At 44.8% G+C, this 26713-nt stretch overlaps 1 protein-coding gene across 1 annotated transcript in view; it reads right to left on the bottom strand.

Moving 5' to 3' along the window:
* Positions 1-26713, bottom strand: part of LOC103272114 (protein kinase C epsilon type) — a 394670-nt gene that overhangs the window by 32340 nt on the left and 335617 nt on the right. The window contains exons 3-4 of the mRNA XM_008069595.2: positions 3210-3369; positions 802-836 (exon numbers count right to left, since the gene is read on the bottom strand). Of these exons, the coding sequence (XP_008067786.2) occupies positions 802-836; positions 3210-3369 (195 nt within the window). The remainder of the gene's footprint in view (positions 1-801; positions 837-3209; positions 3370-26713) is intronic.

Raw genomic sequence — 26713 nt, 5'->3', positions numbered from 1 at the left:
AGCCTAGAGTTCTGTCTTTAGTGTCATGGGACAGCATGGGCAACAGATGGCTAAAGAGGTAAGTCAGTCTGTTTGCACACGTGTTTCCCCAAAGACACAACTTCCAACAGAAGTCACCCAAATTCCCCCGAGGGTGAGACCCAAGTAAAACAGTGCTGGATGAGGAGATGGAATGACCTCCTTATTCCACCCACAGAGAGACCTCGGCATGACCATATATGATGATCACTCTTCAATTTTGTTCAACTTCACCTTGCATTTGTAGTCAATTAACTGGACAAGAATAATCTTCAATGCCTTCAAGTGAGCTTCAAGTTTTTAAGAGTTGATGATTCCACAGTAGAGACAAAAATAGGGAATCAGCAAGGACTATTCAGTGAGACCGGATAAAAACAAGCAGGTGAGGGAGCTTCTTCAGGGAGTGGAGGGGGTGGGGGGCTGGCAGGCGACAGCCCCACTCAGGACAAAGCCAGATTGTCAAAGAGCCTCTGACTGAAGCTGCATGTCTCACCAGGACAGCTGCTTCAGCTGGTTCACAAAGGCTGGGTGGATTGGTGGCTTGCTGGGACCACAGGGACACCTGGAGATAGGTGGCACCCACAAGGTACCTCCCATGTGGGAGTCATGACCAGGCGGGGACAAAGAAAGCAGGGTCTTACCTCTTGGAGAGGAAGTATAAGCACACAGGCCCTAGACAGCCTCTGGATGTCATCAAACCCTGCTCAAGCCTAAACCTAAAGGCATTCATGATCTGGACCTAACTGTGGGCTTCCAAAGATTTAGTTCATAAATGCCTCTTACCTTGACATTGGTATCCCTGCTTTCCTATGACACCCCTGAAAAGAAGAACACAATCCTTTAAAAAAAAAAAGAGTGAAATGTTGCCAGGTCAAAAAACAAACATGCAAAGCCACCCAACTCCTGCCACTACTCAATTCTGGCCACCACCCCTATTGAACCAAATACATGGTGTCCTTGGAACAGTGTGATGTCACTCCCACTTGCAGGGTGCCTTAAGAATGTCTCCTTCCAGAAGGCCACAAGCAGCTCCAGCACTTGGAGAAGGTACACGATCTGGTGTCAGAGCTTGGTTTCCTATAGAGGTGGTTATTCCAGTGGGGTCTGCAGTGTTTTGGAATGCCACAAAGCTCTCGGCAGGCCTTGACCAATCAAACATGCCCTTTCCTCATAGATGGAAAGGCCATTCCTTGTCTCCTAGCACCAGGACCAGCCCTGTAAGTTCTCTAATTGTGGGGGAAGGCTGCATTGGCAGACAAGCGCCCTGGGCACTCCAGAGACCACCAAAGATTCTGGGCCAGTCTGTGGCCAGGGCTGGGGGTTCAACTGAGCCTTTTGGTGAAGGCCAACATTAGAGGTTTCTTCTGTGCTAGTGTAGGGTACCCAGGGCAAGGCTGAATGTCAGCATGAACACAGAACAATCAAACCAACCTGGCTTCACCCCTGTCCTCAGTGTACCAACAACAGCTGCAGGGAGCTCTCTGCAGTTTTCAGCCCAGCAGAAGGAACCGGGGGCCATTCCAGCTACACCACAGGGAACCTAGACCTCAGTGGATTTTTACCATGGGCTTAGAGGAGACCTGGATCTGTGAGACCAACCACTCAGTTCATGAGCTAACATAGAAAATGGAGGCCAGGCAGTGGAGTCGCCCTGGGAAGTGAAGTGTTTGTGACGGAATGGGACATTATTTCTGCCTCAGCTGGGTTGAGTTTGTACTGAGCTGTGTCTCTCTGATGTCCATGCTGACCTCAGTGACTTATTTTATAATACCATGATGATAACAAGTGATGCCTGGACATTTCAGGAATAGAGGGGGTCCTCAGAGCCTAGCTCAAATGTCCCTGGCTGGCGTCACACTGAAACTTGGCCTTACTCACTCTCCCATTCTGGATCCATGTGGGATGGCAATCTCTGTGTCAGCTTCAAAGAACCCAGAGAGCTTTCCAGAAAGGCTAATGGGACATCATGTTAAAGTCAGGTAACTGGGGACATCAGATGAGTCTTGCTTTCATTTCTGAGCCTCAATATCATTAGCAGAATGGGGTTTATCCCACATAGTTCAGAGGATATTGGGAAGATTTAATTATATATTTCCAGTGTCTAAGATAGAACCTGGCATCACCTAAAATCCTCCTCCAACCCCAAGACTAGTGTTCCGCATCCTCTTCTGCCTCCCCAAAGGCCTACGATCTACCTATCTCTGCCTATCAAACCCTTAGTCATCTCAAAAGGAGAAATGTCACCTCCCCCAGGAAGCCTTTTGTGACGACTCTAGCCAACATCAGTCTCTCCTCTGAAATTTCAGCATCCTAGCAGCAACACTGTTAGAACGGTTAACTAAGAACTGTTTCGTGTTACAGACGTTGGCCATGGAGTATTTTGAGACTTCATTATGGAACAAATCAAATGTACACCAAAGTCGAGTGATGAATATAGCAGGCCCTCACGTGCCCCATCACTCAGCTCCACCAACTTTGAACATAGTCAGTCGTCTTAGATCATTTCTACCCCTGACCCCTCTCTCCCCTTTTTCTGGAATTTTTTAAAACAAATTTCAGGCCGGGCTCAGTGGCTCAGCCTACAATCCCAGCACTTTGGGAGGCCAAGGCGAGTGGGTTCGAGACCAGCCCAGGCAACTTGGCAAGACCGCGTCTCTACAATAAATCAAAAAAATTAGCTGGGCATGGTAGCGTGCGCCTGTAGTTCCAGATACTTGGAAGGCTGAGGCAGAAGGATTGCCTGAGCCTAGCAGGTCGACACTGGGGTGGCTGTGAGTATGCCTTGGCACTCCAGCCTGGGAGACAGAGTGAGACCTCAACCAAAAAAAAAAAATTTCAGACATTATTTCATTTGCAAATAATTTACTTAGTCTCTCTAAAAGATAAAGATTCTTTTTTTAAAAAAAACTTACCATATCATTATTGGTGACAAAATCTTGGTAGGACAAAATATACAATATAATCCTAGGTATAAAGTCACTAGAAACTATCATTTTTTTCCATTTATCCCCCCCATGCACCACACACATTTTTTTCCATTTATCACCCCTCCCCATGCACCAAACACTTAGCCCTCTGCAAGCAGACAAAGAAGAAATAAGGCACCCCAAGCACTTTTTAAATGAAGTTCCTCATCTCCCTCACCCTATTCTCAACATTGTCACCAGAGGTTCCCAGGGGAGAGGGCTTACCAAATGAAATCTCTGCAGTGCGAGCAGTAGGTGGGCTGCCGAAGGTAGGTGGCCATGAACTTGTGGCCGTTGACCTGGTGGACCCTGCGCCTGACAGCCCCCTGCCGCTTCCGGGGTCGCATGCGTTCCCTGAACACGCGCTCTTCATTGTCTTTAGGGGCTGCGGAAGGACAGGACAGAGAAGAGAACAAAGTCTGGGTTAGTGCACCTTCAGACAACCTCCTGCTGGCGAGTCACACCACCCAGGGTGATGGAGGTGGGGTGGTGGAAGGCAACCCGCCTTGTGGAGGGACTTGGGGATCTGAGACTCCCATGACTCAGTGGGAGTGAGCAAGCACACGCAGGGTGGAGAGATGAGGGCGTGTGTTCCTGTTGCACCGGAGTCCATTCCCAACCAAGTCCTGCTCCCAGAGTGGCCGTCCCATTCCTCCCCATGTTTCAAGGGCTTGGGGGTCAAAAGCCTCAAGGTTAAAATCCCAGTGCAACTTCTGAGCTGCATGACCTTGGACAGAGGGTATTTCCTCATTCTGAGCTCTGAGGACATCTCTCTCTGTAAATGGGGGTACAGTGCTGACTACACGGGCAGCTGAGAGGAGCCAATGGGGTGACCCCCACATCCCAAGTTGCTGGGTTCAGAGAAGCAGCTGCCTAATTAATCTGACTTCTTCCTTCTCCCTCTTACCTAGACTAGAACTACCAAGAACCTTTTCCCAAAGGTCAAAAGGCAAAGAAAATATAAGACTGAAAGCAGATCTACCACCATGGGTGTTAAGACCACACTGGAGACCAAAGGACCTTCCTTATTTTTCCTTCCTTCTACCCCTGAGATGGGCCCCAAACCTAAGAATGCCTTGTTAGAGGACTAATAAATGATAACAAAAATGATTGTTATGAATGGGATGTGTTCCCTTAAAATCAATATATCAAAGCTCTAACCTTCAATGGGATGGTATTTGGAAGTGGGGCCTTCGGGAGGTGATTAGGTTTAGATGAAGTCACGAGGAGGATGGAACTCCTTGATGAGATTAGTGTCCTTATAAGAAGAGCAATACAGGCTTGGTGCAGTGGCCCAAGCCTGTAATCCCAGCACTTTGGGAGACCCAGGCTAGAGGACTGCCTGAGCCCATGAGTTCAAGACCAGCCAGGGCAACAGGGTGAGATCTTGTCTCTACAATAAATTAAAATATTAGCTGGGCATGGGAACACACCCCTGTAGTTCCGGTTGCTTGGAAGGCTGAGGTGGAAGGATTGCTGGAGCCCAGCAGGTCAATGCTGGGGTGGCCATGAGCGTGCCACTATACTCTAGCCTGGGTGATGGAGTGGGATTCCAACTCAAAAAAAAAAAGCCAGACAAAGAGACCTACTGAGCTAGCTCCCTGCCATGTGAGCACACAGCAAAACGTTCACTGTGTACAAGCCAGGAAAAAAGCTCTCACCTAACCAGAACCTAACCATGCCGGCACCTTGACCTTGGTCTTCCAGCCTCCAGATCTATGAGAAGGATGTGTCTGTGGCTTAAGCCACCCAGTCTTTGGTATTTTGTTATGACAGTCTGAGCTGATTAAGATGTGATGACAATGACAATGGCCAATACTTACTGTACTCTGACACAGTGTCAGGTGCTATGCTAAGTGTGTAACAGGTGGAAATCACCGAATGCTCACACCCACCCTCCTTCAAGGGTACTGCTACGTGTAAAGTGAGGAAGAAAGTTAAAGTAACCTGTTCTTGTTAACACAGCTACTAAGTGGTGGAGCCCAGATTCTAACCCAGGGGAAGAAGCCAGTGTTCCACCATCCAGACACGGCTCTAAGGAACAGGTCACACTGCCTGCAGCAGGTCCCTAAATCTCTCCTCAGAGTGGTTCCCATCACAAGGGAGTCAGCTGCTTGTGGCTTCCCTGGGCAGACTCTGGGTCTCCTGCCAAGCTCCTGGCACCTTCATGCAGGCCCTGGAAGGTCCCCTGAATAACACAGCTTAACACACCTCCCGTGCAGCCAGTGCCCGACATCCCTCTCACAACAAGACCAGTCTTCAGGGAAGAGCATGGCTTCCTCCCTGACCTCTTTGAATATAATGTTCCCTGCAGTAGAGGCCACATGTGTCACCTCAACAGCTGATTAATCTTGTTAGTCTAGAGAGGGTAGGGTAGAGGGAAAGTAAAACAGACGGAGGAAAAAGGCAAGAATGGGACCAAATGCCCAGCATGTGCTTTCAGGGAGAAGCAGACTCCAGGCAAACAGGTACTGTTTATTAGGGATCTGCCCACAGCATTCCCAGTCTGCATCCTCAGCTGACCCAGGTGGGGTCTGCTTGTTGGCCGCCTACCTCTTGGCCCCAGCCAGCCTGGCTTTCCTTTTTAATTGGTATTTATTGTTTCAAAAAGTCTCAGACACTGACTACCTTCTGAGCACAGAAAGCTCACCACCTCCTATCCTGGGTTGTCGACCTGCTGCCTAAATGATCACAGGAAGAACCCAGGTCTATGTTTTAGTAAACACACACACACACACACACACACACACACACACAGAGAGAGAGAGAGAGAGAGAGAGAGAGAGAGAGAGAGAGAGAGAGAGACACCATGGAGATCATCATTCAACTCTGCAATTACAGGTGACTTTTTTTCCCTGCTTCACACTTTCACTGTATTTAGAATGTTCTACTATTTTTAGAAGCAGAAAAAAATGGGGTAACTAAAAACCAAATCTGTTCAGTAGCCCTTACTTGTTACAAACCTATCTACAAAAATCCAATCCAAAAAACTCAGGCCTGGGGCACTGTAGTCCACAGGGTGGAAAGTCTTTCTGTAAAAAGCATTCTTAACTTCTTTCACAGAAGGAGCCACTACGGAATACAGCCAAGTCAAGAGCCAGTCATGCATTTAGGATGCAATTTGATTTACAAATCTCTCAAATTTACTAGTCGTTTTCATCCTGGAAAATTCTATTTTCAGTTAAAATAGTGAAGAATCCAATCTAATTTTCTCAAAGGGATACTGTTGTAATGGTGGTTAGAGTTCTTCCTGAAAGCCTTATTCTCTACTTTTACAGAAATAACCAGCAATGAAATAAAATGTTTTAAAATGTACTTACGCTGATTTTACAGGGCAGGATGGCAACCAATTAATTCGACTCCATTTATTTTTAAAGTCCTCTCGGTGGGGTGCTTTGGTACCAGGAGGGAAGCTGTTTAAAGTTGCAGCCCCCCCCCCACAGTGGTTCACGCCTGTAATCCTAGCACTTTAGGAGGTGAAGGCAAGAGGACTGCCTGAGCCCAGGGATTGGAGACCAGCCCGGGCAACTTGGCGAGACTTCATCTCTACAATAAATCGAAAATATTAGGCAGGCGAGGTGGTGCGTGCCTATATTTCCAGCTACTTGGAAGGTTGAGGTGAAAGGATCACCTGAGTCCAGCAGGTCAAGGCTGCGGTGGCCATGAGCGTGCCATTGCACTCCAGCCTGGGTGACAGAGTGAGACTCAGACTCAAAAATAAATAAATAAAAAGTTGCAAGGGAGTGGGGGATGGGAGAGTTGGAAGGAAGGGAGGGAACAGGTCAGGCAGACAGCCGAGGATCACTCCTTCAAGGCAAGGTCTATCTGAGCTCCACTTCCCCAAATGTTTCTATTATTCCTGCCCCAGAACATACCTGTACTCCCTTTTAAGTCAGATTTTATGTCCAAGGTTTGGAAAAGCACAAGATGACAAGAAAGAGAGAAAAGTATGCAGGTGAACATGCTCCCAATGAGGCCCCACAGGTGAAACTACAGGACAAACAGAAAGAAGCAAGGGTGGGAGCCCCGTGGCTGGTAAAAGCCCCAGTGGCACATTCCTCTGGAAAGGAAAGCCAAGGGTCAGGACTGAGTGTGATCGACCCTATCACCCACAGGCAGAGAAGGAAATGGCCTATACAATGTGAAGAAGGGAGCCAGAGAGTCCCTTAGTCCCTGAGAACCTCCCTGCTGGCCTCAAGTCCGTTGCCAAAATGTTTAGCATTTCCCTCTGCTGTGAGCTAACCAGAGCTCCTCATTGCACTTAGTTGCCATAACTTTTTAGTCTCTTTAGTCTATAACTGTTTCTCTTACTTTTTATGATACGTTTATGAAGGGTCCAGGATGTCGTCTTATGGAATGTTTCACAGACTTTCTCTGATTGTTTCATCCCAGTGAGTCTCAGATGAAATGGCAAGACCACCACAAACATCTGTGTATCAACAAATTGAAATTCAGATAGACCTTGCCAAAAAAGGTATACACATTTTAAGAGATGTTATCTATGTAATACTTTTTGAAGTTGAATTAAATTTAGATAGCAATGTGTAGTATGACGTTCACTCAACCGTGCTTCCACCATTTTCTTTGACTATCCTGCCTGTCGCATGGCATTCATTTGATTAATGCCACCTTTTAAGCGAATGTCATACTTAAAATGTGTATACATTTATTTGGCACCCCCTGTATATCCATCAAGATCCCTATAGATGACTGTTTAAATGACATGAACATAGAATTTATAAAAATAAATGTAGAATATTTACTCATTAGAAAATTTAAAAATTCAAAGCAGAGCAAAATTGACACACCACTCATATGCCATTAAATACCTAATAAAGCAACACATTTGTTTTTAAATGTTATTACCCACTACTGACAAGACTGCCATAAAACTGATATATACCTTCACAGCTAGAGGCAACGCCAGTTGGCACACTCTTCTCAGAAAGCAGTTTTACAAGAAAAATCAAACATCACAAGAGTCACATCCTTTGATTTAGCAATTCCTTAGGAATTCACTCTAAGTCAAAATTACACAGAAACTGAAAGCTATATACTTACAACATACGAGGTTCCTCATTGCATATCTATATTAGCAAACCAATAGAAATAACATGAGGAGAATGAATTATATTATATCTATAGCAATTTTAAAATAGTGAGGCAAGACCATGGAAACTGAAGAAATGTGATATAAATCTATGAAAACAGAAGGCACAATAATACAGCCCTATGTAGCACATATTTGCAGGCTGAAGGTAACATAAGCATTATGCCACCCTGGGATGATGGGATGAGGTATGTTGATATCTGAATAAATGTTCTCTAATAAATTTTTTAAAGCTTTTGCTTTGCCTAAAGCATTAGTTAATGGGTGTCTCCTTCATGCTGCAGGAATTGGGGTTACCTGGCATGAACAGCAGGAAAGGGCACCAGGGGGTATTGTGGAGAGAAGGAGAGACAAGATAAACATCATCAGTTTTCCAGCCACTGTCGTTCTGAACTGAGTAAATGACTGGACCCACTGGGCAGCCAGAGTTACCTGACCCACGCTGTCATACCTCTGACTCGCTCTGATGGATGTTCATTGCTGCCACTGGATGCATTCAGCCATGCCCAGCTGGCGTGACTGTCCAGTGACCTCTGAGGAAACACCAAAGTTGACTGATCTCCCGGAGGACCCTTTTGGCTCTTTGGAGATCCCTTGTTTTATGGCTGCATCTGCCACCCTGCAGAAGGGGTGACTCTGGTTCACGGAAAGGCCAACACAAAGCTGGATAACTTTTGTGAACGTTCTGTAAAAATGGAGACTTTGACTGTTCAGATATAACAACAAGAATTCACAAAGGCCTAAAGCTAGGCAGAGATGTCCTCTGAAGCAGCTTCCAGATCCACAGTAACTGCAACCTCCAACAACATTCCAGACATGTTTTCTATCTGATTCCATTAGTCTGTGAACTTCAAACTCCCAGGAGCTTTTATATCAATGAGTATTTTACAGCTCCAAAGCATAGAAGAACCTACCACAGTCTGCCGGCAAGGGGCAAGAACAGCAGAAAGGGCCGGGAGTGGTGGCTCACCCCTATAATCCCAGCACTCTGGGAGGCCAACTCGGGAGGATCACTTGAGCCCAGGAGTTCAAGACCAGCCTGGGCAACAAAGAGAGACCTCATCTCTGCAAAAAATAGAAAAATCAGCCAGGCATGATGGCACGTGCCTGTAGTCCCAGCTATGTGGGAGGCTGAGACAGAAGGATCGCTTGAGTCCAGGAGTTAGGGGCTATGGTGAGCGCTGATTGTGCCATTGCACTCCAGCCTGGGTGACAGAGCAAGACCTAATCTCAATTAAAAACAAAATAAAACAAGAAAAACAACAGAAAGTATTCTGCATCAAATACATTATTATTCTGTTTATGTAACCTAACTTAGCCTCTCTTCCTTGGGGACGAGATTTCTTAGTTTAGACCAAGGGAACATTCAGAGACACAGCGAGAGGCAGTCTTTGGCACCAAGCCCTCTACTCTACCACCTTTGCTGGCAGTCTTGTCATTGAAGGTTTCACTGTCCCACTTGTCATGTCCCTTACCCACCACACCTCCTACTGCACAAAACACGAGCTGACAACTGAGCAGTTTCCTCACACGAGGTCATGGGGATCTCAACCTCATTGTTCTCACAATGGCTTTCAATTTAAGAACATCTTAAGGGGGTTTCTAATGGACACAGACATATAAGCTTCTAGACAGCAGCACTTCTCTCAGGGCACAAGCAGCAAGGACTACCAAACTCAAGGGTCAACCTCGCCCGAACCAGACTCACCAATGTGCATGACCGGCCACCTCTGAGCACTATTGCCAATCCTCACTGCAGGACAGTCATCTACACTTTGCTTTCAGGGCACACAGGGGTCTTTCCATGAACAGGTGCACCACGGGGTCTTCTTTTTTCTGCGCTTTCTCTTTTGACCTCCCCTTTTTGCCAAAATGGTTGAAAGAGGTGTCAGGAGACCACCCAAATTTCACCTTTGCCCCAAACTTGCTTTATGTCCTTAAACAAGCCATTTAATCTCCTTGGGCTTCTGTTTTCTTATCTATGGGGGGTGGTGTTAACGCAATGTCCCAGCCCAAACCTCAAGTGAGAAGGAGCAGCACAGAGCATGCTGGGCCCTGAGGCAAAAAGAAACAAAAAAAATCAGCCATTCTGATTACATCTTTACTTACTAATTTAACATTTCAATCAATTTGATTTTTTAAAACTACTGGACTATAGTATTATTTATCTTGATTACTGAGACTTTGAGCATCCCCTACATTTTGCTCCTACCATTGTCCTGATCCTGGGTGTGACAGGTGATAAAAGCCCATATGAAGTTCTTCCTAGCTCTGTCACTAAGGCTGGAGTGCAGTGTCATGACTACGGCTCACTGCAGCCTCGATCTCCTGGGCTCAGGCGATCCTTCTGCCTCAGCCTCCTGAGTAGCTGGGACTACAGGTGCGTGACACCGCAGCCAGCATATTTTTTCATTGTTTGTAGAGACAAGGTCTTGCTATGTTTCCCAGGCTCATCTCGAACCCCTGGGCTCAAGTGATCCTCCTTCCTCGGCCTCCCAAAGTGCTGGGATTTCAGGCATGAGCCACTGCACCTGGCCAGTGAGGTTCTTTCAAAGCATACTGTACTTCTCAATGGTGGAGGGAGGGATGCCTTCTCTGCCTCAGCTGGTCTACTATGGAATGGGGGCACACCCACCTTCACCCCAAGGGACACTCCAAGATGGTCCACAGAATGTATCGTGTAAGGACCAGAAGAGGAAGGAAAACAACACTTTACTGACACAAAAGAGATGGGTTCAGACAGCAACTGTTGAATGTCCTCTGGCATCTGGCACACTCTGAGGAGAGGGTTTTCTCCTCCTACGGCCAGGGCAGTGGATGTGAAGTTGGCCCTGGATCCTGTAGGACTGGATGGTGGTACCTTGACATGGCTGCGGTGGGAGTATTTACAGAAAAATCAATGAATGCCACAGATCAGGATTCTCTCAGGGAGGCTGTTGTTAATCATTTACCAGCACACCACTGATTCTGAGGAGATTAGCCACATCCAGTCATGCTTCAGGATCTTTCTCCTTCATCTTTCCAAGAACAGGCTGCATCTACTGAAGTTTCCAAAACTGACTTCCAAAAACCTGGCTTCTTCCTCTCTCTCTCCCTGAGACCAACAGGACACCTCACTGAGGAGGAGTGAAACAGCCTCGTCCCCCACCCTGAAAAACCTACACTGACACCCCTGTGGCCCTCATCCTGCTGGGGTCCGTCGGCTGGGATGTTACACACCTGCTGTGAGAGAGAATCAGCATTACCTCCCCCACCCTCACCCAACAAGGGCTTAGGAAAGGAACACACTTGCTCCTTCAGACTTAGAACGTGGGGAACTGGGATGGGCAAGGAACAGGGACAGCTCAGAGCAAAGGCAGCAAGAAAGCAGCCGGCTTGAGAGAAGGTTGGGAGCCTCACTGGAGGGAAGCCAGGCAAACAGTGATGTGATTCTGGTACTGAAGGTAATTGTATGACTCAGAGAAAACAATGGAACCACTCTGGTGTTTTGGTCTAAATACCTGTTTGATCCCGGATGTTCAGAAGCCAAAGTGAGAGCCACCACTCATGGGACATGGGCAACCACAGGCTGAGAACCCTTCTAAGCACCTTACGAATACGAGGTGCCACCACACACACACACACACAAAGAGAGATTGTTACACACACACACAAGCTGCTATCACACACGCGCAAGGTACTATTTCACACAAATAAGAGATAGTTACATGCACACAAGAAGTACTAATATACACACATGAAGTACTACTACACACATGAGCTACTATTACACAAACACATGACGTACTATTACACATATGCACGAGAGAGTTTTTACACACACACAAGTTACTACTGCTCCACACACATATGAGGTATTGTTACACACACAAGAAGTACCATTACACAGTCACATGCAAGGTACTATTACACACACGCACATGAGGTGCTATTACACACAAGGCAATTATTATACACACACATGAGGTCCTAGTCCAGATATGAGGTACTGTTCCATATCCATGAAGTATTTCTATTACATATCCATGCAGTACGCAAGCACCATACATCCATCCTCTGAATCCATGAGGCATTACTATTCTCGAATGATAGACACCAAGGCTCCAAGAGGCTGAGTAAGTATTTATGTTGGCAGTCTTGCAGTTAACAGCAAATGCCAGCCAGGAATTCCCACCCTGGCCCATCCATCACACCTCCCAAGGATGGCGGAGTAGCCTGGGTCCCACATGTACCCAACCGCATGTGTAAGTGTCCTGCTGGCTGCTGACTCCCCCCGCCACATCTGCCCCTGATTCCCCAAGAGACATAGAAAAGCAGGTGGGGGGGGTGCTGATGAAGTCATGGTGCACTCACAAAATGGAATTCAATGAGGTAGTTTCCACAAAGCAGATATGTTAAGTCCCCAAGGAACTAAACAGAAAAAGAAAGCGAAGTAACATACTGGGAGTGTGTATCTATTTGCATGAGATGAGAAAGAGGAGAGAATAAATGTATGCAGGTTCAGAAAAGCAAGAATACATATGGAAGATTTCTGAAAGGAAATATAATAAACTGTTCATCCTAAAAATGTTTATTATGTGGATACTGAAGGTAAGGCAAATTTCTGGACAGAGATAGCTCATGGCCACTCCCTTAATTTCTGTCCTCAGAAATTCTGGATTTGGTCCCTAATAGACAAGTCTCCACTAACAAAGTGAAGAATTGTGATATTCCAGAGAGCACGGTTATGATTCGGAGGTGCCCTGACAGAAAGTAGGATGCAATATTTCCCTCTCGGCTGCTGGGATGTTTACTTAATTTTCCCTTTCCATAATTCCCTGGTTTGACTTTAAGGATGTATTGGTAAAAAATGCAAGGTCAATGGGAGAAAAACAAACAAACAAACAAACAAACAAACAAATTAAAAAACCTAGGTGCTAAAAATCAAAGGAAGCCAGGTGTGGTGGCTCATGCCTGTAGTCTTAGCACTTTGGGAGACTGAGGTGGGAGGAATGCTTGAGCCCAGGAGTTCAAGACCAGCCTGGAAACATCGCAAGACTTTGTCTCTACAAAAAATTTTAAAAGAAAATTAATCGGGCATGGTGGCACATGCCTGTAGTGCCAGCTATTTGGGAGGCTGAGGCTGGAGGATCATGTGGAGCCCAGAAGGTCGAGGCTTTGGTCAGCCGTGATGTCGCCACCGCACTCTAGCCTGGGTGACAAAGGGAGACTCCCACTCAAAAAAAAAAAAATCAAAGACGCAGTGCTTTTTATTTTTTAATTTTCTATAGGGAAAAAAGGCTTATAATATTTTCAGGCAAAATAAATACTTCATGACAGTGAGTTTTAAACGCTAAGTAAATATTTATGTGACATCAAAGAATATGTTCTACATGCTGCACTCACACAATAAAGCAAATTTCTGTTCAAAACAGGAAAGAGGAAACAGCAATTAATTCCCTCGGAGAGATTATTCTCAGCTATCTGTATCTTCCCAGAAAGTCACACAACGAGAATTTGAAACATCTGAGAGGAGAGGCTTGGGACTGTCTGTATGTCTTATTCTGTGTGTAATCTAATCAGAAAAGAACCGGTGGCATTTCAAGATTAGCATCTTGCATTTAATATAAACTGTTTTCTTCTTCCTCTTCTTCACTTTCTGAATGGTCTTTGCTGTGTATGGCAGAACTGTCTAGTTATGAAGACAAAGCTGTAACTTTAAAAAGTGAAAACCCTGAACATTAACAGGGAAAGGAGAATGGCACTAGAGTAAACTGAGGCAAAACATGGTGACGGTCGGACAGTGGGAGAGAAGGGGAGGGCAACCCCCCAGTCCCACCGCCCCATGGCTTCTGATGCCACGTGTACTGTGTTGAACACGGAGATGTGCCAGAGAGCCCTGACTTCACTTCAGCAGGAAGCCTCCTGTCTGTGTTCATTTCTTCATTTCCTCTTTCATCTATTCAGAGTTACGTATGAGAGTCTTGGTGGAATTGCGTGCCTCTGGTACCCAGGAAAAGTCACTACTTCTAGGAGGAAACCACAGAGCAAAAACCCTGCAGGCAGACCTACTGGAAACTCAAAGAGCACTCCCAGCCTGGGAAATCTGCCAAGTGGGGCACCAGCCAAGGGTGGGACCAGAGTTCCTGCTGGTGTCAGTGATGGTCCAGGGTGAGTCACAGGAAACTGACCCATTGCTGGATGCTGGGGTACTTGAGCACGACAGAGCCTGCATCCCATGAGGTCAGATTCTGCCCACTGTTCAGGCTTCTAGGATGCTGTATTAACATGTGCCTGTGGGACAGCCGTGCCAGAAATCTTAGCAGGGTGTCTGTTTCCACACGTGCTAGTTGGTGAATGTGGGGAGGGGGCAGCGTCAATACCAAGTTGGACATTCCCTCCAGGTAAATAACAAGCCTTTTCATGCCACAGGCACTGTAGCCGAAAAGTCTATGGGGCTATTTACTGAAAAACTCACAGCCTCCAGTGCTGTGTAGCAGCCATTTCCCACCATGCGGTCAAGGGCAGGCAGAGTTAAATGAAGGGTAGGGCAGAGTGAGCCAAAACTCAGACTCTCTGACACCATGTAGCAGCCAGTCACCTCCCAGAGCTCTGGGGATCTTCTCACAGGTAAGTGCCTGCACAAGTTCCCAAAATACCACTGTGAACTAGCCTTTTGTTAGCCTCAAACTCCTTCTTTGCTAAGGTAGTTTGGAGCTCTCACCAATTTTAACGTTTAAGCTGAAGAGAAAAATCATGGCCTTTCCCAAGAGATCTGGAATCCTGGCAGAGTTACCGCAGTGCTGATGGGGTGAGTATTTCTTATTAGAAAAGAAAGAGAGTTTCAGGGAGACAGAAGATAAATAGGAGGCGATAAAAGGCAGTGAAAGAATGGTAAGACAAAAGGAGCTGGAGAAAGAGGATAAAAGGAAGTCAGGATGATTATTAAGTCACAAAGCCCCGGCTGGTAATTGAGTAAATGAACCCCACATCTTTCCAGAAAGCAGAAGGATTTACTTTCCAGCACACAATTCATGCTCCCCAGGCCTTTGGCTTCCTACTGATCAAGAAGTGAGCTTGCCTTTCTTCCACCCTCTCTCCAACCAGCCCAGGCCTATTTAGACTTCAGGGCAGGGCCCTGGGGACATGCCATTTCCTCAGGAACCTCCACACAGGTGAACAAGCCCCAGCAGTTCCCACAGAAACCGCTAGCATGGCCAGAGCTCCTGTGGAAGTTCTATCTTTTCCTCTGGTTTCAAAAACCTGCTTCAATTAAACTTTTTCTTACAAGTTTTCTCTTCCACTGAGACTGACCAAAACTCAGCACATGGAGAGAGGGATGAGAAGGTCAAAAGCAATAATGCATTTAATAACTGAAAGCATCCCATCATCCAACCCACGCTCCTTCGGGGATCATGGGCTCTGACACAAATGCACGTGGTACCGCCCACCCCCACTCCTGCTGTTGGCATCGCTCCCCAGCCAGGGGACACTGTAGTCTAGGAAACGTGCCAGATTCCCAGTTATTCAGGCCTTAGGACTTGGCAGCTCCCATCTCTCCCCTGAGCTGTCTTCCATAGTGATATGAGAATTTGGGGGAACGAATAATCACTATGTGAGAAGAAAGACCTCTTTCTAATGGCTCTGCCACCAACAGACAGAAAACGAAGACTGCCCAGAGGAAAAAAAAGAGGGCAGAGAGATTTCCAACTTAATGAGCCTAAGAAAATATTCTAAGGCCACAGATGCTTAAGGGAGATCCAGTTAGCTCACTTCTGGGTGTTAATGAAATAAAAGTAGAGATCAAATTCCCCAAGTGAGTGAGTTATCTTTATCCAGAGGGAAAACATTATTGAACACAGGCCCTGCTTTGAATCTCAGTCAGACTTCTTGTAGGTCACCTGGGTCCTGGGGAAAAAGTAAGAGTGGTTCAACATTACCCAACTTCTTTCCTAAGACACGGGTTTCATCCTACATATTATTCACTTTAGGGTAGCCTAAGAGTGCATGGGGCCAGCCCCTGCAGATATTGGGGGTCCCTGGTAGGAAAGATGGCATCGGCGAATCTGTTAGGAGGGATAGATATTAAAAGAAAGAAAGATGGAGGGATAGATATAAAGAGAAAGAAAGAAGGAGGGATAAGTATAAAGAGAAAGAAAGGGGGGAGAAAGAAACAGAAAGCGTCACTTTCCTAACCCAAAATCTGAACCCTGCATCCGGTACAATCACCTGCCTGCCCTTTCAGTGGGTTTTTGTTTAAGCAGTACCTGGGGGTAGGTAGCAAAGGCTAGGCTTGGGGTGAAGGTCTACCATATAGTCTTCAGAATCCCAAGAATCCTTAGCAGATGACCACCTCTCTGGGGTGTTAGTAAGCCTGGCTGTCCAGCTAACGCTGTTCCTGAATGCCTGACCCACAGAAACTATAAGAGATAACAAAGATTCATTATTTTTTTAAACTGCTAAATTTGGGCTAATCTGTAATATAGCAGTAGATACTAAATTCAAGAGGTAATAATAGATAAACCAACAGGAGAAACGTAGGGCAAACACTGGAAGGAAAACTTTAAATTATATATATATAAATATATATTATGTATATAGAAATTTTATACATATAGGTATATTTTTAGTCAGGGTCTCATTCTGTTGCACAATACAGTGGCACAATCACTGCTCATCGCAGCCTCAACCTCCTGGGCGAGGGCAATTCTTTCACCTCAGCCTCCTGAGTTGTAGGGCCCACAAGAGCATACCACCATTCCTGGCTAATGTTTTTTTATTTTGTGTAGAGACTAGGTCTCGCTATGTTGTGTTGCCCAGGCTGGACTTAAACTCCTAGGCTCAAGCAATCTTCCCGTCTTGGCCTCCCAAAGTGCAGGGATTGTAGGCATGAGCCATCACTGTGCCAGGCAAGAAAAGTTTTTTTTTTTTTTTTAACTATAAGACCTGTTCATTCACTCAACCAATATTTACTGAGCACCTCCTAGGTACTGTGCCTATATTTCACAGTATCCTGCCTATGGAGAGAGGCAGAGGAAGAATCAATACCATGATAAGTCAGATGATATCAGAATCCCTATCACATGGAAACCAGTGCCTATGTAAAAGTAAGTTAGGCTGACTCAGCTATTGAGGCTGAGAATTCAGACGCTGGCAAAGTACCAGTATCTTAACATATAAAATGATTTCTGTTGCTTCCAGCTCTTCTGTGTCCCTTGATCCCTTAAGCTTGAGGCTTTAAACCCTGTTGAAACACAAATCCTCCAGAAGGGCCATTCTGAGTTAAATATGGATTTCGAATCCTTTCGGGAGTGGTTGTGCCGGGAAGGTAGGAAAGCTGTGGAGCTGAAAGGGTTGTAGGAACCACAGGAAGAGAGGGAGGCAGGAGCTGCATTTTGGGAATTGTACAGCCAAAGACTGATGGTACTTGGCATCTCTAAAGCAAAAGACAAACTCCATTAAAAATAGAACATTAGAAATAGTAGGTACCATTTATGGCACAGTAGGTGATTGTAACATTCATTACAATATTCTTGGCTGGGTGTGGTGTCTCATACCTGTAATCCCAGTGCTTTGGGAGGCTGAGGCAGGAGGTTTGTTTGAGCCCAGGAGTTTGAAACCAGCCTGGGTAATACAGCGAGCCCTCATCTCTACAAAAAACATTTAAAAAAATTAGCCAGGCATGGGTATGGTAGCACACACCTGTAGTCCCAGCTACTCTAGAAGCTGAGACAGAAGAATTGCCTGAGTCCAGGAGGTCAGGGCTGTGATGAGTCATGATCGTGCCACTGCACTCCAACCTGGACAACAGGTTGAGACCCAGACACACACACACACACACACACACACACACACACAAAAGAAAAAAAAGCAAAAAACCCAAATATATTTTCTTTTTTTCAAAAGGATCCTATGGGATTGGTATCATGACCTTCACCAAATACAAAGGAAATCGGGGCTAGGGAAATGTGACTCACCCTGGGGCACGTAGTTATTTAAGAGTTGGGGTCTGCTGGGCTCAGTGGCTCAGCCTGTAATCCCGCACCTTTGGGAGGCTGAGGTGAGTGGATTGCCTGAGCCTGTGGGTTCGAGACCCACCTGGGCAACTTGGCGAGACCTCATCTCTACAATAAATCAAAAATTAGCCGGGCGTGGTAGTGCGCGCCTGTAGTTCCAGCTACTTGGAAGGCTGAGGCGGAAGGATCGCCGGAGCCCAGCAGGTCGAGGCTGTGGTGGCTGGGAGTGGCCACTGCACTCCAGTCTGGGTGACAGAGTGAGACTCCAACTCAAAAATAAAAAAATTAAAAAATAAAAAGAGTTGGGGTCTGATTTGGTCCCAAGGCCAGACTGGCTCCAAAGCTCGTGTTTTCTCCACCTTATCACATACATTAAAAAATACACAGGAAACATTTCACTCCCTTTTTATCTCAGAGCAACTGAAAAAAAAAACCACTCAAGAAAACAAGCATGCTGTTCATATTTCTCTAACAGGCGGTTTAAGCCTTTTTTTAAAAAGTCTTCTCAAGTGCTGTAAATGAAAAAACTATGTGAAAAATTATTAGCAGATTGGAAGGGGAGAGGCCAATTTTTTCAAATGCATACGGGGTTTGACAGAAGTTCTGAAGGGTTTTTTTTTTTAGAAAGCAGATTGCTGGGAAATAACAGAAAATCAAAATTCGTGGCGACAACTCCCTGTCACACCATAATACACACACCAGAGAGCACAGGGGGTGGGCGACAGGAGACAGAGCCCTAGTTTTCTGCTCATTTGGACTCCGGCAGTTTCATGCAGAATTTTTTTTTCAGTTGGCAATTCACTTTGTCGCCCAGACTGGAGGGCAGTAGCATGATCATGGCTCACCATAGCCTCGACCTCCTGGTCTCACGTGATCCTTCAGTCTCAGCCTCCCAAGTAGCTGGGACTACAGGTGCACACCATCATGTCTGGCTAATTTTAATTTTTTTGTAGAGACAAGGTCTCACTCTGCTGTCCTGGCTGATCTTGAACTCCTGGGCTCAAGCAATCTTCCTACTTCAGCCTCCCAAAGTGCTGGGATTATAGGTGTGAGCTACCAACGATGACCAGCCTCATACAGAATTTTGAAAGGCAAGAGGATAAGTAAGGTGATATAGGAGCAAATATAGTCATCGTTCTGGAAACAAAAAGTTGGTGTCTGCTTGATCCAGGCAGGGAAGAAAGTTTCAGATCAAAGTATTCCCTAAACCTATCTGAACCATTCTATGTCCAGAAGAAACACCTGACCATGAAGAAAAAGTCAATTCTCTTCTCCAAATCCATCCACTCCCCAATTTTTAGGCTACAAAGATTCAAATTAATGCATTTTTAAAGAATAAACACGATCCCCTTTCTCCAAACAGAGCAGCTAGTCAAGGCCCAGATGAAATCTATTAGTAGAAGATTAGAAGTAAGATGTTGAACCATCATGTGTTTGTGTGTTTTTAAGGTGAGAGAAATAAAATGAACACATGACATTATATCTTTTTTTTTTTTAATTGGAGTCTCACTCCATCACCCAGGCTGAAGTGCAGTGGCATGCTCATGGTCATCCCAGCGTTGACCTGCCGGACTCCAGTGATCCTTCCACCTCAGCCTTCCAAGAAGCCAGAACTACGGGCGCACGCTACCATCCCCAGCTAACTTTTGATTTACTGTAGAGACGAGTTCTCACCAAGTTGCCTGGGTTGGTCTCGAACCTGTGGGCTCAAGCAATCCACTCGCCTCGACCTCCCAAAGTGCTGGGGTTATAGGCTGAGCCACCGAGCCCGGGTGACATTACGTCTTTTATTCTTTCAAATGGCCTGCCTGAGAAAACACGATTGCAATGTTCAAGGAGGCATTGGTCCTTCATTCTAGAGTCGCCCTGGCCTCTTGGGCTAGCACCCTGGCCCAAAGGATCCATTGGGTGAAGAAATCTTGTCACATCATGGCGACAAGATGCAGCTAGAACATGGCGGCCAACAGCCTTCCTCTTGCCCTGGGGAAGGCTAGTTCTTTCCCAAAACTCACACAGTATTCTTTCTCCTACTTCCAGCTCAAGAAAACAACATCCAGTTGGTTTCTGGATGAAAGGACTGCCTGAAACTTGGTAAGTCATTAACCAGAACTTCAGAGGTTGATTGTGAACCCAACAGCCTGAAATGTGCACCTGTTAGACCCTGACATGACTCTGTCTGAAGTTGCTGTACAGCTTGAAAACCTTTCTAGAGATAGGAAATGGCCTCTCACACCCTAAGGGGAAACTACATTGTTATGTGTGAGTTGTGATGGCTGAAGAATTCTAGAAAAAGTGTTAAAGGCCAGATGGAGGGGAAAGATGGTCCTTTTCTCTTTCAAACACTGGCTGAAACCTCTTGTCAAATCTGAATTAGAACACAGAAGAACCTAGACTAGGTCTATTAACACAATTCCATCACTATTTTCTTCTAAATAAACTAAATCCCAAAGTTCTGTCCTTAAAATAACAGTAAATCTCAAACATCGGCATGTATCAGAATGTCTTCGAGGCCTTGTTGAAACACACATTGCAGGACTGGATCTCAGAATTACTATCAACAGGTCTGGGGAGGGGCTGAGGACATTTCTAACTAGCTCAGTGGTGATGTGACCAGGATCACATTTTGAAAACCGTCTAGACCTCATCCTCTTCCTTATCAAATCACCTAAAAGCGATCAACTTGTTTATTCAAAAGTAATTAGAGCCCCAATTAAGATGTAGAATGCTGGAAAGACTGTCATTTCTATCATTACAAGAAATATGTAGACAAATAGATCAATAGAACAGAGTCCAGAAATTAATCCACATATGTGTAATCCACTGATTTTCAGCAAAGGGGCAAAGGCAATTCAATGGAGATACAAACCAGTCTTTTCAAAATGGTGCTAGAACAATTAGATGTTCATATGTAAGAAGTAAGCATAGGCCCATAGCTTTTACAAAAATAAACTCAAAATAGGTCATAGACAAAAACGTAAAACCTAAAACTATATAACTTCAAAGGAAAACACAAAGAAAATCTTGGTGACTTTGGGGCTAGGTAAATATTTGTTAGCTATGACATTAAAAGCACAGCACATAAAAGAAGAGGTTGACAAATTGGACTTCTCCAAAATTATTAACTTCTGTTGTTCACAAGACATTGTTAAGAAAATAAAAAGACAGCCGGGATAGGTGGCTCTGCCTGTAATCCCAGCACTGTGGGAGGCCAAGGGGAGTGAACTGCCTGAACCCTGGGTTTGAGACCAGCCCGGGCAACTCTACAATAAAAAAAAAAAAAAAAATTAGCCATGCGTGGTAGCGTGCTTCTGTAGTTCCGGCCACTTGGAAGGCTGAGGCAGAAGGATTGCCAGAACCCAGCAGGTCGACACTGGAGTGGCTGTGAGTGTGCCACTGCACTCCAGCATGGGCAATGGAGTGAGACTCCAACTCAAAAAATAAAAATAAAAAAGAGAGAATAAGAGGACAAATCTCAAAATGGGAAAATCAAATATATGATAAAACACATCTAGAATATATAAAGACCTCTCAGAACTCAAAAATAAGAAAGCAACTCAATAAGAAAAAGGTAAAAGACTTGAACAATACCTCACCCAAAAGACACATGGTAATTAAACACATGTTTAAAAAAGACGCTCATATTAGTTTAAAAGATGCTCACATTAGTTTTGGAAAAATGCAAATTAAGATGACGGTGAAATATCTCTACATATCTATTAGGATGGCTAACACTAAAAAATAATAAAATAAAATAAAACTTGAAAATATCAAGTGCTGGTGAGGATGCAATATCACCATGGCATCTTTCATACTTGCTTGTGGAAATACAAAATAGCTCTGCCACTTTGGAAAATAGTTTGCTGTTTCTTATAAAATCAAATGCACACTCACTGTATATAGTCTAGCAGTCCTATTCCCAGGTATTTATTCAAATGAAATGAGAAACTTATGTTTTCACAAAAACATATATGCAAATATTTATAGCAGCCTTATTTATAATCACCAAAAACTGCAAACAATTCAAACATCCCTCAACTGTGGAATGGATAATGAAACATATTGGTGTACAATTTATATACGGATTTCTACTCCACAACCAAAAGGAATGGATTACAGGCAGATCCAGGCAACAATGTGGATAAGTCAAATGCACTGTACTAAAGGAAAAAAAAAAAAGCCAAACTCAAAAGGCTGCATATTACTGTATGATTACATTTCAATGCATTCTGGAAAAAGCAAAGTTATAAGAACTGAAAAAGGCTTGGAGATTATCAGGGCCCAGGGGAGACAAAGGGCTTGGCTATGAAAGGGGGAAGATAATAAAGACATCTGGAAGGTGATGGAACTCTTTGATACATGGATGGTGGTGGGGGATGAGGCCGGGGGGCAAAAAAATGTATACACACTTTAAGCAATGTTTTCTATGTATTATTTTTAGTTTGCTATAATCAGAAGTGTCTGGATACTGATGGGAACCACTTTGAGCATCTCTTGTAATTGCAGAAGTCAAATGTGACTTGCATTCATCATTAATTATCAGTATATATGATTATAATTTTAATACGGCTTTTTCTTTTCTTGAAATGTGCATATGGTTTTTTGGCACCTTCCATATTTGTCAAAACTCAAATTATATGCAAAAAGGAGTAAATTTTACTGTATGTAAATGACACCTTAATTGTTGTTTTCTTTTTAAATGGGAGAAAAAATTAGGGCAAAGCTACCATATCTTCAGCACTGTGTCAAGAGCTAAAGATACAAAAAATGACCCTGAGGACAATTTAGAATGAACATCTGCCTAAAATATTTATTTATTTGAGATGGCATCTTGCTATGACCTCAAACGATCCTCCTGCCTCAGCCTCCTCAGTAGCTGAGATTACAGGTACACACCATTGCAACTAGCATGCCTAAAGCATTTATTTTTTTGAGATAGGGTTTTGCTCTGTTGCTCAGGCTGGAGTGCAGTGGTACAATCATAGCTGAACGCCGCCTCGATCCCCTGGGTTCAGGCTATTCTGCTTCAGTCTCTCAAGTGGCTGGGACTCCAGGTCTGTGCCATCACCCCCAGCTAATTTTTTAATATCTTTGTTGAGAAGAGGTCTCGCTGTGTTGCCCAGACTGGCCTCAAGCAGTCTTCCTGCTTTGACCTCCCAAAGTGCTGGGATGACGAGCGTATGTCACCTAATTCAGCCTCTAATGCACATAAGTGGCCTATAACTGAGAACTCAGCTGATGAGAGCATACTGAGAGTTCAGAGAAAGCTGGGGTATCTGGTGTAAACGGGGTCCCCTTCACTGCCTGGTTCTACTTTTACTCCAGGGACTTTTCTTTTCTTTTATTTTTCTGAGTTGGAGTCTCACTCTGTCGCCCAGGCTGGAGTGCAGTGGCATGCTCTGGGTCACTGCAACCTCGACCTGCTGGGCTCTGGTGATCCTTCTGCCTCAGCCTTCCAAGTAACCGGAACTACAGACACGCACTACCATGCGCAACTAATTTTTTTTTATTGTAGAGACGAGGTCTCGCCAAGTTGCCCGGGCTGGTCTCGAAACTGCGGACTCAGACAAGCAATTCATTCGCCTCAGCCTCCCAAAGTGCTGTGATTACAGGCTGAGCCTCCAAGCCTGGTCTCCAGGAGCTTTTCATTCTTCCTCCCATGCTCTTACTGTCTTGCCCAAGCCAGTCTCCTGACCATCTCTCAGAAGCTATGCTCGCACTCCATTCCGAGTTCCTAATCATACCAGTCCTCCTTCCTAGCTCTTTCTCCACTCTCCTAATCTAAATTCTTTCCATCCTTTCCATCTAACTCTTCCATGAAAACTTTCCTTATCAGAGCAGCCCACATGGCTCTTTCCTTCTTTGAACCACCACAGTACTTGGAGTCTTTATGATTCAATTTGATATCCATCCATTAAACATTTAATTAGACACTTTCTGAGGGCTTGATGTGGTGTTCCCATTGTTTCCTCAGCTAGACTGCTAGTTACTTTAGGAAAAAAGTAAAGGTCTTTAAGATTTATTTTGCATCTTTCTCCCCAGCCTCATCCCCAGCACCCCCAATGCCTAGTTCTCATCATTATTAATAAAATTAAATGGTAAATTATTGACAATACTAGGTAAGAGAAGCAATGTGGTATCAGACATTGTAATTCATCCACTTATAGCTCAAAATCACTGTGTATTATTTTCCTCCCATGCAGCATAACCAAAATATCTTTTCACAAAATAAAAGACACCCTCCTTCTAAACAATGTAACAATCCCTCAAGGACCCTCAAGCATTTCTTGACACTAATTGTTTCCATGTATAAGATTCCTTTCATGATAGCACATTGAAATGAGGGTTCTCCCCTGCCCCCCACTTTATTTTAAGCTATAATTACACAGATTCTGTACATTTCCCCTCTAGAAGTTTGTGGCCAAGCATCTTGAGTTAATATGTCAAATCTATGGATGTTTCCTATTTTCATGCATACTTATGTTTAAGTTAGATAGAGCGCTTTAATTAGGCTTTTAATCCTGCAGAACCATGATGCAAGAAGAACATCACGCTGGGTTAATGTCATCAGATGCAGAGTCTCATGTTACATTTTATTGCATGTTCTGCGTTCTTTGTATTTGACAGTGAAGGATCAACAGGCAATACAACATTGATAAGGAACTATTTGATTACAACCAAATTATCTTTTCTTGAGAAGTTTATACAGAGCTTCTAAACTCTTTTGACTCTATCACATTTTTAGTGATGAGGAAACCTTCAGTCCTCACTTGGCTTGAATATACAAATTCCTTTCCATAATACCCAGACACATGCTTGTGAATGAGCTTGAGAACTGTTTTCTTCTCTGCCAGGAGCCACACAAAGACCCTGTGTACTCCCAAGGTCCCCTTCAATGTGGAGGCAAGGGGATTTGTTTCACTCCAAGCATCAATAGAGCTATAGAAAATGCCATTTGAAATATGTTTTTTTAAAATCTGTAATAGGCAAAGGCACTACTGTGGAGGAGTGGGTAGCTTATATGCTTTGGGAAAATAGACATTTCTGGGAATCCATTCACCTCTCTGAAAATTCCACCCCCTCTGTGCTTTGCCCTCTGGTTAATTAGTTCAGCAGGTATACAAAATAATTAGAACTAATGTTGCATGACACGGGCTCTCAACCCTGGCTGCATGTGAGACTCACCTGCAGGGTACTGACACAAGCCGGTGCCTGGGCCCACCGCAGGCACCTGGATCACAGTTCCTGGGGTGGAGTCCGGGCACTAGGTTTTTACTAAAGCTCACAAGGGAATCTTAATGGGCAGCCAGTGTTTAGAGGCACTGGCAGGAAGGGAGAGGGTGGTGCTGCAATTAACATCAGGACAAGCATTGAGGGACAGCTGCATTGATCAAGCCAGTGACTGACTCCGCAGCTGCCAGTGACATTGTACAAGGGTTCGGGGTTCAATGTCGTTTATGGCTTGAAGGTGCAAAACTCATAGTTGGGCACTCCAGGAGAGGTATTCCAGAGGAGGGGGAGAGGGAGCTGGGTATTCAGGGAGAGGGAAGAGGAGGGAGAGAGGAAGATGTCCCATGAGAATTGAAAAGCCTACGAACAGCACCCTGGACTGGGAATGCAGTGATGAATGATAGTCTTGGCTCTGACATGTGTCACAATCAGACATGTGCCCCCTGCACAGGCCATTTCTCATGCCTTGGCCTCGTCTTCCAGGATAGGATTACATGGAATGGTTCTGTGTTTTCCAAGTTCCCCCGGTGCGGGGCTTTTCCAGGTGTGTTCCATCCAAGTTACTGGGGCATGATGTGTGCACTTGGGGGACTCCATGGCAAAGGGCTTCAAAACTGAGTACCTTCCGGGTGATCTAAGGCAAACGCTAAAACTGGAGAACCAGTCCAGGGTATTTCGGAATTATCATTATTTCAGAATTTCATCGTCTCTAACGCTGCTCAGTAATGTCAAGAAAGGCAACCGGCTTGACCTTCCTGCCCATGAAATTAGATTTCAGGGTGAACTCAGCCTACCGTGTAAGACAAATCTTTGTGCTGTCATCTGTCTTATTTGGCTGCTGTGTTTGGGCCTGTTTATAACCTCCCTGAAAAGGAGCTTACAGAATCTTGGTGTTATGTGGCACATTACGGCTTAAACAAAGCACTCTCAGTGTTCTTACTTTTTCTGCAAAAGTTATGTTCCTAGAAAGCTGAATGGCAATGCACTTGCTATCATTCACACCCAACTCTACATGTACAGTACATAAGTGCTATATAAGGAGGCCCTGGGGTGAGTGCTGTTGAAGAGTGACTCAAGTTTTTGGTAATGCTAATAATTACACCCTAATTCAATGACTTGGTAAATCATCATTTTAACCTAACAATTTCCACGTAAAATAGGGGTTGCTTTCTGCCCCCTTTAATTTGAACCCTTAACAAGGAAGCCTGGAGTATTTTATAATAAATTCTTCCTGTAGTTCATGCTCCTTTAGAATTAAGGCTTTCAGCAAAAGGAGTGTTTTATTAGCTTAAACTTTAGGGTGTTTCTGTGTGTTGAGCCAATTAAAGAGGAGGGAGAAGGAGAGGGAGGAGGGAGAAGGGAGGAAGGTGGGGGAGAGAGAGAGGGAGGAGGAGGGA

This window comes from Carlito syrichta, unplaced genomic scaffold (genome assembly GCF_000164805.1).
Source record: "Carlito syrichta isolate Samal-C Ts95f unplaced genomic scaffold, Tarsius_syrichta-2.0.1 Scaffold312132, whole genome shotgun sequence".
NCBI lineage: Eukaryota > Metazoa > Chordata > Mammalia > Primates > Tarsiidae > Carlito > Carlito syrichta.
This window is presented reverse-complemented; position numbering and strand designations above follow the sequence as displayed.